This window comes from Panthera onca, chromosome C1 (assembly GCF_046562875.1).
Source record: "Panthera onca isolate mPanOnc1 chromosome C1, mPanOnc1 haplotype 2, whole genome shotgun sequence".
Classification (NCBI taxonomy): Eukaryota; Metazoa; Chordata; class Mammalia; order Carnivora; family Felidae; genus Panthera; species Panthera onca.
Genome location: NC_138346.1, coordinates 70,632,108 through 70,646,347, shown reverse-complemented (window position 1 = coordinate 70,646,347; position 14,240 = coordinate 70,632,108). Strand labels below are relative to the sequence as shown.

Below are 14,240 nucleotides of genomic sequence, written 5' to 3'. Positions count from 1 at the left end.
AAGTCATACAGAGAAAGACAGATACCATATGTTTTCACTCTTATGTGGATCCTGAGAAACTTAACAGAAGACCATGGGGGAGGGGAAGGAAAAAAAAGGTTAGAGGGGGAGGGAGCCAAAACATAAGAGACTCTTAAAAACTGAGAACAAACTGAGGGTTGATGGGGGGTGGGAGGGAGGGGAGGGTGGGTGATGGGTATTGAGGAGGGCACCTGTTGGGATGAGCACTGGGTGTTGTATGGAATCCAATTTAACAATAAATTTCATATTAAACAAAACAAAACAAAATAAATAAATTCCGATAAAGTTAACATACAGTGTTAAATTAGTTTCAAGTGTATGATACAGTATTTTAACAATTCCGTACATCACCCAGTGCTCATCACAAGTACCCTCCTTAATCCCCATCCCCTATTTCACCCATCTCTCTACCTGCCTCCCCTCTGGGAGACATCAGTTTGTTTTCCATAGTTAAGAGTCTGTTTCTTGGTCTCTCTCTCTCTCTCTCTCTTTGGCCTTTGCCCATTTGTTTTGTTTCTTAAATTCCACATATGACTGAAATCATATGGGATTTGTCTTTCTCTGACTTATTTGCTAGACACTATACTTTCAAGCTTTATCCATGTCATTGCAAATGGCAAGACTTCATTCCTTTTTATCGATGAATAATATTCCATTGTAGAGACATCACTTTTTCTTTATTCATCTGTTGTTTGATACTTGAGCTTCTCCCATAAATTGGCTATTGTAAACAATGCTGCTATGAACATAGGGGCTCATGTATCCCTTTGAATTAGTGTTTTTTGTGTGTTTTGAGTAAATACCTAGTAGTGTGATTGCTGGATCATAGGGTTGTTCTATTTTTAACTTTCTGAGGACCCTCCAAAGGTGCAGAGTGTCTGCACCAGTTTGCATTCCCACCAACAGTGTAAGAGGGTTCTTTTTTTCCACCACATCCTCACCAACACCTGTTGTTTCTCGTGTGTTTTAGTTTAGCCATTCTGACAGGTGTGAAGTGATATCTCATTATAGTTTTAATTGGCATTTTCCTGATGATGAGTGATGTTGAACATCTTTTCATGTGTCTGTTGGCCATCTGGATGTCTTCTTTGGAGAAATATCTGTTCATGTCTTCTGTCTTTGGCCCATTTTAAAAAGTGGGCTGTTTATTTTTTTTTTGTTTAATTTTAAATGTTCTTTGTGTAGTTTGGATCACAGCCCTTTATCAGATGTGTCTTTTGCAAATATTTTCTCATAATCTGCAGCTTGTCTTGTTTTCCTCTTGACATTATCTTTCATAGAGCAGAAAATTTTAATTTAATTTAATTTTTAAATTTTTTTTTGGAAATTTTTAACTTAATTTTTATTTATTTAATTCATTTTTTTCTTTTTTTTCAACAAGGACATTTTTTTACTTGAAGCATACTTCAGAATACTTGGTTCTAAAAGATATATATAAAACATTCCATCCAAGAAAAATAGAATACACATTTTCTTCAAGTACACACTGAAGAATCCCCTGGTTAAATCACATAAAAAGAGATGAAGGAAAGAGATGGTCGTCTCCCCAGTAAGCTACTCTGGAAGAAGGAAGTTGGCAAAATAGCATATTGTATTCCTGAATACTTATGACTTAAGCATCAAAACTTACTGAATTATTCACCATGATCAAGTGAGATTCATTCCTGGGCTGCAGGGCTGGTTCAATATTTGCAAATCAATGTTATATATCACATTAATAAAAGAAAGGATAAGAACCATATAATCCTGTCAATCAATGCAGAAAAAGACAAAATACAGTATCCTTTCTTAATAAAAACCCTCAAGAAAGTCGGGATAGAAGGAACATACTTAAATATCATAAAAACCATTTATGAAAAGCCCACAGCTAATATCATCTTCAATGAGGAAAACCTGAGAGCTTTCCCTCTGAGATCAGGAACACGACAGGGATGTCCACTCTCACCGCTGTTGTTTAACACAGTGTTGGAAGTCCTAGCATCAGGAATCAGACAACAAAATGAAATCAAAGGCATCAAAATTGGCAAAGATGAAGTCAAAGTTTCACTTTTCACAGAGGGCATGATACTCTACATGGAAAACCCAGCAGACTCCACAAAAAGTCTGCTAAAACTGATACATGAATTCAGCAAAGTCGCAGGGTACAAAATCTGTGTACAGAAATCGGTTGCATTTTTATACACCAATAATGAAGCAACAGAAAGAGAAATAAAGAAACTTATCCCATTTACAAATGCACCAAGAACCATAAAATACCTAGGAATAAACCTAACCAAAGATGTAAAAGATCTGTATGCTGAAAACTATGGAAAGCTTATGAAGGAAATTGAAGAAGATATAAAGAAATGGAAAAACATTCCATGCTCATGGATTGGAAGAATAAATATTGTTAAAATGTCAACACTACCCGAGCAGTCTACACATTCAGTGCAATCCCAATCAATATTGCACCAGCATTCTTCTCAAAGCTAGAACGAACAATTCTAAAATTTGTGTGGAACCATAAAAGACCCCAAATAGCCAAAGTAATGTTGAAGAAAAAAACCAAAGCGGGAGCCATCACAATCCCAGACTTTAGCCTCTCCTACAAAGCTGGAAATTTTTAATTTTAACGAATTCCAGCTTATCAATTCTTTATTTCACGGATAGTCTTTGGTGTTGTATCTTAAAAAGGCACCATCATACCAGACGTCATCTAGGTTTTCTCCTGTGTTATCTTCTAGGAATTTTACAGATTTGTGTTTTACATTTAGGAATATGATCCATTTTTGGTTAATTTTTATGAAGGACATAAGGTCTATGTCTAGATTCATGTTTTTGCATGCGATATCCAGTTGTGCTAGCAACCATTTGTTGAAGAGGCTATCTTTGCTCCATTATATTGCCTTTGCTTTTTTGTCAAAGATTAGTTGACTATATATATGGGGGTTTATCTCTGGGCTCTCTATTCTTTTCCAATGATCTATTTGTCTATTCTTTTGCCAATATCACACTGTCTGGATTACTGTCGCTTCCTTGTAAGCATGGAAGTCAGGTAGCGTCAATCCTCCAACTATTCTTATTTTTCAATATTATGTTGGCTAATATCATTTGCCTCTTCATATAAACTTTAGAATCAGTTTGATGATGTCCATAAAATAGCTTTCTGGGATTTCAATTGGGATTGCATTGAATGTATCGATCATGTTGGCAAGAACTGACATCTTGACAATATTGAATCCTCCTATTCATGAACATGAATGCACCGGTTTTCAACCTGCTTCATTATTTGCACTGATTATTTTTAAAATTTTTATTAATGTTTACTTATTTTTTGAGAGACAGAGAGAGAGAGACAGAGGGTGAGTGGGGGAGGGGAGAGAAAGAGAGAGAGACAGACAGACAGAAAGAGAGAGACAGAATCTGAAGCAGGCTTGAGGTTCTGAGCTGTCAGCACAGAGCTTGATGCGGGGCTCGAACTCATGAACTGTGAGATCATGACCTGGCCCAAGTTGGACCATTAACCTTCTGAGCCACCAAGGCGCACCTAAAAATTTTTTTTAATGATTATATTTTTGAGAGAGAGAGCGTGTGCATGTGAGCAAGTTGGGGAGGGACAGAGAGAGAGGGAGGCACAGAATCCAAAGCAGTCTCCAGACTTGAGCTGTCAGCACAGAGCCCGATGCAGGGCTTGAACTGTGAGATCATGACATGAACCAAAGTTGGACGCTTAACTGAGCCACCCAGGTGCCCCTGCGCTGTATTTTAAGACTGATTAATACCAGTGCCCTTTCAACTGGGTTATTGTAAGACATAGAAGAGATAGTAAATGAAAATGGCTGGCCCATAGAAGATATTAATAAATGAAAAATCTATTTTTTTCTCTCTTTATAATCTCAACATAGTCAACTGTGTCAGTAAAACATAGGGTTTAAAGGTTAATGACCCATTTATGAATATGAAAGAAGTATGATCATTTGTATGATTTTTGTAACTGTTACATTGAATGAATACTACATGTCAGATTTAATCATAAAGTCTTTATATTTATTCAGTGGGTCTGATTGTTATTCTGCTCTCCAGTGAAAACTCTGGTGGACTCCTCAGCTTTTCTAGTCACTTTTAGGTAACTCAAAGTCCTCTAATCAGTAATTAAAATATTTAGTCTCATGTAATAGTGAAAATTTTGAACTTGCTTTAACCCTAAGGCTTTTCCCCCTTCTCTTGCCCAGGCCTGCTGCAGTTGAGGAAAGAGGACGTAGTTGCTTTTTTCTTTTCTCCTACCTTGAACTTCTCCTTCTTTCAGATGTTCATTCATAGTCCTGACTTTGGTTTCTGATCCTTTCAGATTTGGATCATAGGAAATGAGAGAACCTAAGGGGTTTGGGCAGGAAAGTTCTTACTTAACTCGTACTATTGCAAGCTGATTTCACACACTCTAGGCTTAATAAGGATTTGAATTTACTCATTGTCCCTGGAGGGTCTCTCACCTGCACTCTCTTCTGCCTTATTGCTTATTCCTCCTAATCCCCTAGGCATTCAGCTATAGTAACAGATCCTCTCTGCTAAAGTCTTGTCTCTGCTTCATGGCAGCCTCTTGGACAGGATCAAAGATAAGTCCACATTCCACATTCTCTCTCTCTCTCCTTCTGTCTCTCTGTCTCTCTCATGTGTGGCCCATATATGATTCCCAGAAAATATACATACTCCCATTGCCTTGATAATACTGGAAGAGTATGTTACTAAAGCAGCAATCTCAGCCATCAGCAGCTAGGCAGACTGTGTTTCTCAGGCAGAAATCATACCCCAGTTCATTGCAGGGGATATATCAAGCCCTTCTGATGCCCTTGGAGGTCTACTCACTTTGCTCGAGGAAGGGGTAGACACCCCTCTTCCCTGCCTTTGTAGGGGAGCAAGGAGACTTGGAACTCACGTTACAGCTTTCTCTGAAAAAGTCCTCTCCAAAACGTGTCTACTGTTTTCAACTTATGACCTTTTATAGCCTTACTGTGGGTGAGGAGTTAGATAAGTAGGTTTTCAGGAACATGGTTTATAAATTCTGCATGTATTCTTATATCCTCTTTGGAGAGAAATACATATTGGCTCTTAGTGCTTCAGCTGAAATATTATTTTATTAATCTGTTACCCTATAACAGAATGAGCGAATTATCATTAATAGCAATAAATACATTATTTCAATTATGTAAATGAAGTAAATGTAGGAATCTAAATGAGCAGACTGTATGTAATATTAAAAAACATGAGCAAAATTTTAAAGTTCAAATGAAGGAAAATATTGATCTGCAGAGACTGGACATGAATTTGAAACAGAACCATCAAAGTGGTCATTATTTCATAATTTCATAAGATAGATTATCTGAATATTGATTTACCTAAAGTACACAAGGATAAAGAGGAAGAAACAAGGATAAAGTAATTCAGAAATGCATAATGGTAAACATTTCATATTGCGAATCTGCTCCCTTGAGCTAAATGTCATAGTGCAAGAGGCTTGCAGTCTTCATGACATTAAGGTCATGTATGTAAAATGCAAATTTTACAATTCACTTCTGTCATTTTACTTGTTATATTGTTATGAAAAGTACATTTCTCGACATATCTGTTGACTATTCTCCAGAAAGTGCCTGAAAAATAGTGAACTTGGAAACAAAGCCTACAGAAAGGAGAATATTTTCATTCATTATTAGGAAAACTGTACTTTAGAACCTGGTATTAATATGTGAGTAATTAAAACAATATAAGTAACATAGGTAATAATAAAAAAATGAAACTTTGCTAGGGAACTTGCTTGTTTACAATTACTATTCTATTAGTGGTTTTCCTCTGGAAGTGTAACTATGTAAGTTTGATTTCCTTAACTAACAATTCGTTGAAAATATAATCTCTATTCCAAATGGAAACAACCTGTTTATTTCTGATAATATATGTTCTCTGGAATTGCAGTGCTATTGAACATTCAACTAGCCAAATCCTGTAGCTGCTACTTAGTTCTCATCATTGATTCTATAGCATCTGACATTATTGACTTCTTATTCTTTTGAAATCCTTTTCAAACATGGCTTATGTTATATTATCTCTCCATCAGCTCTATTCTCTATGAGGGCAGAGATTTTTTTCTGTTTATATCAGTGTTAATTCACTCCTTAAATAGTACCTGACCTATGGAAGGTATCCATTAAATATGTTTGTTTAATGTGTCAATTCTTTTACGTATCTATTCCTTTTCTGATTCTTTTGTTAACTCCTTTTCCTTCTTCCAAATTTTTAAGCTGATTACTCCCCTGATGTTGAGTCTCTTTCTATCCCTACTCTTCTTTCATTTTTGAGTACTCATTCATTATAATCATATGACTTCTCTGGTTGAATGCCACCCATGTCTCTACCACTGACCCTGCCCTTTTTTCCACATTCAAACCTCCAACTGCCCTATGACCATCTTTGTATGTTTGTCCCAGAGTCCCTTCAAATTCAGCGTATCTGAAAGTTTTTTTTTTTTTTTTTTGAGCTCTCCGCTTGTAATACAGGTTCTCATTTTGACAACCCTCTTTTTCCCTGTTTTTTTTTTTTTTTTTTTTTAGAAATAATTGACACATTACTGTGTAAGTTTAATGTATATAACATGATGGTTTGATTTACATATATTGTGAAATGATTACCACCATAGGTTAATCAACACCCACCCTCCATCATCTCATGCAGATAACAATAAAAAGATTAAAAAAAATTCCCCTTGTGCTAAGAACACTTAAGATCTACTCTCATAACAACTTTCCTAAATATCATACAGGAATGTTAACTATAGTCATCATGTTGTACATTACATGCCTGGTACTTATTCATCTTATAACTGGAAGTTTATACCTTTCAACCACCTTCTTCCAGTTCCCCTAGTCCCCACCCCCCTGCCCCTGGTAACCACAAATCTCTTTGTGTGTGTGTGTGTGTGTGTGTGTGTGTGTGTGTGTTTGTTTTTTGTTTTGATTCCACAAGTGAGAGCATACAGTATTTATCTTTCTCTCTCTGACTTATTTCACTTAGCATAATGCGGTCAAGGTCCATCTATGTTATAGCTCTTTTAATCAATGGCACTACTATTTTCTCATTCTTCCTGTTTTAAACTCTAAATCTATTTTGATAGACCTATATTATCATTATAACACACCACTAGCATCAATCATCATCAATAATACTCATATAATGCTTTATAGTTTGAAAAGCATTTTTGCATGCATAATTTTCTCTCTTAGGACTTGTTCCTACTTTTTTCCAAGAGACTAATTTTGACAATTTAAAATATTTAATTTATTATTGTGCAACACATTTAAAATTACGATCAAGATAAGTGTAACTAGAAGTACAGAGTGCTATGAATTCGGAAAACAGATGCCTAACTTAATTGTTTGCATACGAATGTGCTTATATGCGTGTTTCTGCGTGTATTTTGCAAAGCTGTTTAGGTAGGCTTGCTGAAGTATATCACATCGAAGTAGATGCTGAACGATACATAGGAGAGCTAGAGGAAACAGTGTGTGCAATGACCCTGTCATGGAAAGGAGCATGGTATTTTTAAGAATCTGAAAGAAAGCTAATGTACTCTGAATGGAATAACAAGGCAAAGAGTGGCAGAAGACAAAGCTAATGAGATAGGCAATTCCTCACCACAAACATTTATTTATTACTCAGAAAGTATGATGCTATGTTTTGTATTATATGTATATTTTCACTTTTGACTTCTGAAATCCTCTCAATTGTGATCATTATAACCTAATCTTTTAAATAACTGATTAATTGGTTTACTTTCACAAGTGAAATATTTAATATTATAGAATTCAGTAATGACTTTGCGTTTGTTACTGATTTACTCGTTCTTTTGTGTTTTACAAAAATATTTGAAAATACCAAATGTTTTGTTGGAATAACATTGAATTTATGAGACAGTTTTCCACTATTGAGGCTTCTCATTAGTATATACTCATTCATTTATTTAGGTCTACTTTTATATCATTTAATAAAGTTTTATAGTTTTCATTATGAATGTATTACATATTTTTTAATTCATTCCTAGATAGCCTTGTATTTTTGCTTCTAAAGTAAATGGAATTTTTTCTACTAGATTTTTAAATAATTTTTACTGCAATATAGGAATAGAGTGTTTTTTATATTTTGATTTTGTGTCCAGCAACCTAGTAAAGATCTCTAGGTAAGTAATCAGATAATATTTTAAAAATATAAACCAAAGAGGAAATGATGAAGGCAAAATCCCTAGGCATCCTTTTTTTTTTTTTTTTTATAATCCTTAGAGAGTAAATTAAAGAATGGATAAATAAAGTTGGGAATATTAAGAGGTATAAAGATGGTAAGAAGTTTTATAAGGGCTAGTTTCAATTTAGCAACACAGACTCCAAAGATGTTTTCTGAGAGTGACAGATCCTTGGAGAATTGTCTCCCCACAACCATATTCACGGCCATGTTCCTTTATATCTTGTGAGCAGAGGCATTGACTGCCTTTGTGCCTTTCTTTTCAAGGATGTCAGTATAGTGAACAGACTTGGAAGATAGAGATAGTATCTCTGTTTACTGTACAGTTTAGTAAACATCATGTCTTCCTATGAGACAGAGGTCAGGGAGGCTTACTGTCCCTTAGGAAGGAGTTGGGTCCCATAACATTGGCCCCCTCTTATAACACAACCCGTTGTTTATGCAGCATCTCTTGGCTCTTTGCAAATTCTCCTGTGGGAATTGTGGTTGGAGTACCAGTACAAATGATTTTCATCTGATGAATGCTATTGTTGTGAGTGATAAACTATGTTTTGTCTCTAGGAGTCTCCTGTCTTTTTCCAGCATCCATAAAATGTCAGGGTAAATGCTAACACCCTTCACAGTTCTTGACAGTTTTGGCAATGAGGAAGGGATGCTGACAGAGACATGGATGTTTGGAGGACGAAGGAGGAGGGCATCAGAGCTGATTCATGGGATGACTAATGGATTGAGAGAAGTCCATTGGGATTGGTAGCAAACTTGCTGATCAAATTGTAAATCAGTGGAGCAATAAATATTCCTTTACTTTATTGCCTGTTTAAAGGAGGAATTGGGGCAGTGTGAGAAGATAGTTGTAGGCTGAGAACCAGGGAATAAATTTTAAAACAGCTGCCTAAATGGTTGGTACCATCCCTCCTTTAGGCAAGGGGACTTCCTTGACAAGCTTCTAGTCAGTCTCAGGTTCGTCCAATTGTGACAATTGGCACAACAAATTTGCATTTCCTTTCAGACAATAGTTTCAGAGATATGTACTTACACTGAGCATGAGAGGGAAATTCATCAGCCCTATGTACACAAATCAGGCAAATCATGAGAATGTTGGCTGGCTTTCTTGGGAAATGGGTAAAGTGGGTCGTGCAATGCTGGTTACAGGAGAATGGCAATAGTTGAGCTGTTGTTTAGCTCAGATTCCTCTTACGGTCTGCCATGCCAACTTCAGATCATTTGGAGATGGAAGTAAGAGTTCTTGGAATTTTCTGCAGTAGATCTTGTCTGCTACAAGAGAGCTTTGACCCTGTCATGAAGATTTCCCTAAAAGAGACAAATTCAAGGGGAAACCACAGATTAGGCACCAATTAATATTGGACTCCTACCGTACTGGATTGGGTTTATCATGCTGATATAAATGACCTGCTAAAGAATGAAACACTCACCAAAGAATTTTAGGTAAATTCTTGTAGTCAGCCTGCAGCCCTGGGAAAGTCCTGGAGCCCTTACATGGAAACCGGGCTAGAATTTAGGAGATGTTATCTTGATAAGAGGTCAGCAGATGTCTCTAATCTGAGGTTATCGTGTTGCTCTTCCACTCTGATCAGTTGATTCTAGATACGCCATTGTGGCCCTTGAAACTAAACTGTGTTATGTTTTCAGCTTTTTGAATCATTTGAAGTTAGATAACATGCTTTATTTTATCCCCAAATTCACTCAAAAATCCATTGGACCTTCCACAGTCCCTATTACCCACCAGCATCTGTTATTGTTAAGTGTTGGAAGGACATCTTCAAAAATCAAAATGAAAAGACTTCTGACTCTGCCTTCCTCCTTTCCTCCTAGTCCACGTACTACATATTAGCGAAGGCAGTTTGGTCACTGAATGTGGCTCCCCCCAGAAAGGGATAATTTACTCTCAGCCACTTTGTGGATAGTGATCAGGAAGAAAGGGATTAATAACCTTGCTTTGACTATCCAAGATTCCACCAAGACCATTTCTGGATGTGATATATCATCCCTTTTCCCTTATAGCAACCTTAGTCCATCCTGATTGGTACACTCTCTGAGTGGTAGTCCAGCTAACAGGGGGCCTCAGGAATTCAATACTTAATTCTGGTTTAGGCACTTAGACATTCTTGTTGGTTTGACACGGTCCTAAATAATAAGTATAATCACCACTTGGTTGAGTATACTGCTTGCCAAGTCTCCCTGCAGTGGCCCAAATGAATTCAAGTGGAAGGCATAAATTTTTATAAATTTTATGAAAGTTCCCTTTTCATTTTTACTTTTTACCCTTTCCAACAAAAGGTCTGGTGTGAGTAGGGTGGAAAGAAGGTGAAGGTATAGCTTCTGGAGATGAACACGTTTAATGGTACCGTGTGGAAGTGAATTTAATAATCTTCCAGAATTTCTCCTGGAGCATTCCTCATAAAGAAAGATACCTTCATGTGTCTCTCCCAATCTGTGACAAGATCCATAAATATAATTGACTGCTGTCCTGCCATTCTCTGCTAGGTGACTCTGCCCATTGTTTGTATTATCATTGCTTTTGAGCTTAAGAAGTTTATCAGAAATGCAAGGATGTTCTCAGTGCCTTCATCTCCCACACAAAAACCCTAATAACACCTTTGGGTGTCTTCCCTACCCCCTTTTCTGTAGCGGTCGCACAGTGGAATGAGTAAATGCCACTTCGTGGGTAGCGTAGGCAAACAGATCAGACTGGACTAACTGTTCTCATGCAGTGCGTCTAGAAACAGGGTCTAGATCCAGTTATCTTAACCGAACTGGAAACTCTAAGGCCAACTAGCAGGACTGGAAGCCTTGTAGAAAACACCGTCAATCTACGTCTGCCAAATGATGTAGGTCCCTTCTCCAGAGACCCTCAAATTGTGAACAACATGTTCTTTCCGGGAACACCATGTACACCTTTGAGACTGTGTGTCTTGTGTCCAAACCACGCATTATTTTACTCCCCTACCAAGAACGTAGTGACTCGCACCGTAGTCATGGTTGAGAGATCTTTGAATGTTTAAGCAAACACCACCAGTAGATGATATCACACTCGGATGATTTTGGATTTAGTTTCTGTTTAGATAGCATTCTGGAAATGGTAAAACCATAGCAGTGGAGACCAGATTAGTGGTTGTCAGGGTTCGGGAAGGGACAAAGGTGTGACTAAAAAAGAGCCTCACAAAGGAGTTCATGGTGAATTACATTCAGCATAGTTTTAGTATAAGTGAATTTTATCATAGCCTGTTCTAAATATTCCCATAAAGTATAGCATATATGATGAGAGAAAATGCATGTATGTGTGTGTGAGGGAAATATAGAAATAGTTTCTATGATTAATGCTGTAAACAATCCAAAAATAATCATAACATTTAATATTATTTTGAATATATATATGTATATATGTGTGTGTGTGTATGTATATACATACATACACACATATATATATATATATATATATATATATATATATATAATGCATCTACATTTTGCATATTTTTGCTCCCAAATTATACTAGACTTCAGGTAATGCTAAATTTAGTTTTAATTTACCAAATCTACCATGGATGAGTGTTGCAGGGGGCGGGCAGGGAGATGTGAGTCTGGAGTGGTGTTGGAGTTGGGTGACCAGGAAATTTTAAGCTTGAAGTCATGGTAATGCATACTCACGTCTCTGGTTTTCTCTAGACACACCATCACAACGAGTACAGTTTATTCTTGGAACTGAGGATGATGATGAAGAACACATTCCTCATGACCTTTTCACAGAACTGGATGAGATTTGCTGGCGTGAAGGTGAGGATGCTGAATGGCGAGAAACAGCCAGGTGAGGATTTTTGCTGAGCGGGAAGGTATAGGAAATAATTTTCATGCTATTGGAAAAGAGATTTGTAAAGCCATGGTTTTGCAAACATTCGTGAGTGCTGTCGATTTCTGAAATGGCTCATCTGGCCTGGGCATATCCTATAATGGGATATGGGTCAGAATGAGATCTGAAGACAGCAATTATAGTAAACAGTGATGCAGAGCCAGCAACAGCTGCAGCCTGAAAGATAAACAGCAGCATAATTTGTGTGTCATCAGGAAAACAATAAGAATCTAAAAGTAATTTATTTCTATCTTTTCAACTGCTGGCCTGTGCCCAAACTAGGCATATTATATGATAATTTGAGTGTGGGGCTTTTTTTTTTTTTTTTTTTTTTTTTAAAGAAAGGGAAAGCATTCTAAGAGGCTGTAGGTATACTGGATTTATGTACTATTTGGTGAGGATAAAAATATTTTGTAATGTGTTTCTAGGATATGTGTACATTTCAACATAGGTGTTTTTTCAAAATAACTTTTTACAATTTTATTTAAAAAGTTTATTTATTTATTTGGAGAGAGAGAGAGAGAGAGAGAGAGAGAGTTGAGTGCATGAACAGGGGAGGGGCAGAGAGAGAGGAAGAGAAAGAATCCCAAGCAGGCTCCACACTGTCAGTGCAGAGCCTGATGCTGGGCTCCAACTCACCAATCTTGAGATCATGTTCCGAGCGGAAACCAAGTGTTGGACGCTTAACCATCAAAGCCACCCAGGCACCCCTAAGTAAGGTGAATTTCTAGCAGTGGAACTTATGTACCAAGAACAGCAGGCTTTTAAATTTTGATAGAGATTGCAAAATTGACTTTATAAAATGTTTTGGTAATTCATACTTTTATGAACGGTGTATGAGAGTGCTTATTTCCCTCAAACCCTTGCTGGAGTAAATCATTAAACTTTTAGATTTTTTTTTGCTAATTTTATAGATGAAAAATAAATCTTATTTTAATTTACATTTTTAAAATTATTGGCGAAATGGAACATCTTTGCATATGTTTTAATTTTTTTCCTGTGAGCTAACTGTTCATATTTTATGTCAAACCATTGTATTATTTATTTGCCTTTTTTAATGCTTAGTGATATGTTATTCTGTATGAATTACCTTTTTTAATGAAAAAATCATGTAATCATTTTCTTTCTGAAGCTTTATTATATATTTTAAGTAAAGGACTAAATTTGAAGTAGTTTTTATATGACATGGTAAATTTTAAGATTAAAAACCATCCATCTTATTGTTTTCTTCCAACTGCATCAAAAACTAAGTGCTTTGGACTTTTTCAAATATATAATATGAATGCTTATCTTTGTTATTTGATGACAGAAAACCAATATATGATAATCTTATGCACCAATTAGCATTATAAATTTTACTCTCTCATGACTAAAGAGTTGTTGAAAAGGAATTTAAAATGCGGAGGTGCCCGGGTGGCTCAGTCATCTGACTGTGGCTCAGGTCATGATCTCACAGTTCGTGTGTTCGAGCCCCACATCGGGCTCTGTGCTGACAGCCCAGAGCCTGGAGCCTGCTTCGGATTCTGTGTTTCCCTCTCTGTCTCTCTCTCTCTGTCCCTCCCCTGCTCACACTCTAGCTCTCTCTCTAAAAAGTAAATAAACGTTAAAATATATAAAATAAAATGCAAACCTCCCTGTTTAAGGCTAGACACATCTGTCTTGACCTGATTATAAGAAATGCTAGCTATTCCTGGATGGCAGGAAGAAGGGCGATCTATTGGGTATGATGACTAGGAAGCTGTTGTTAGTTTGAGTCTCCTTATTGCTGGGAAGTACTTTTTGGAAGCATTTCTTTTATATTCTTTTCTTTACTCTCATCCTACATGATAGAGCTGAGAAGTAAGATTGGAATGTGTGTTTTGTCAGGAGTAACTCGCTTATTCTTAAAATGATTGGTGATTTTTCACCTTCCAGATAAAATAGTGATCTGTTCCTTTTAAGCAGTAACTTCCTTGCGACTTGCTCACTCTCATGAAATATCACAATGGCAGAATGAGACTAGAATGTAGCCCTTTCTCTTTAGCATACTTGAGCAGGTAGGATTTTATCATGCTCTCATGGATTAACCTGAACAACAGGTTTATCCTAAACC

The 14,240-nt window shown here is 36.6% G+C and overlaps 1 protein-coding gene across 8 annotated transcripts in view; it reads left to right on the top strand.

Annotated features, from left to right (window-relative positions):
* The window catches only part of SLC4A10 (solute carrier family 4 member 10), a 317,997-nt gene that overhangs the window by 164,050 nt on the left and 139,707 nt on the right, over nt 1-14,240 (top strand). For all 8 annotated transcript variants that reach the window (XM_060621101.1, XM_060621094.2, XM_060621093.2 and 5 more), the window contains one exon: nt 11,968-12,106. Coding sequence is in view for 7 of the 8 variants with exons in the window: in XM_060621094.2 (XP_060477077.1) it covers nt 11,968-12,106 (139 nt within the window). In the remaining variant the exon portion in view is untranslated. The remainder of the gene's footprint in view (nt 1-11,967; nt 12,107-14,240) is intronic.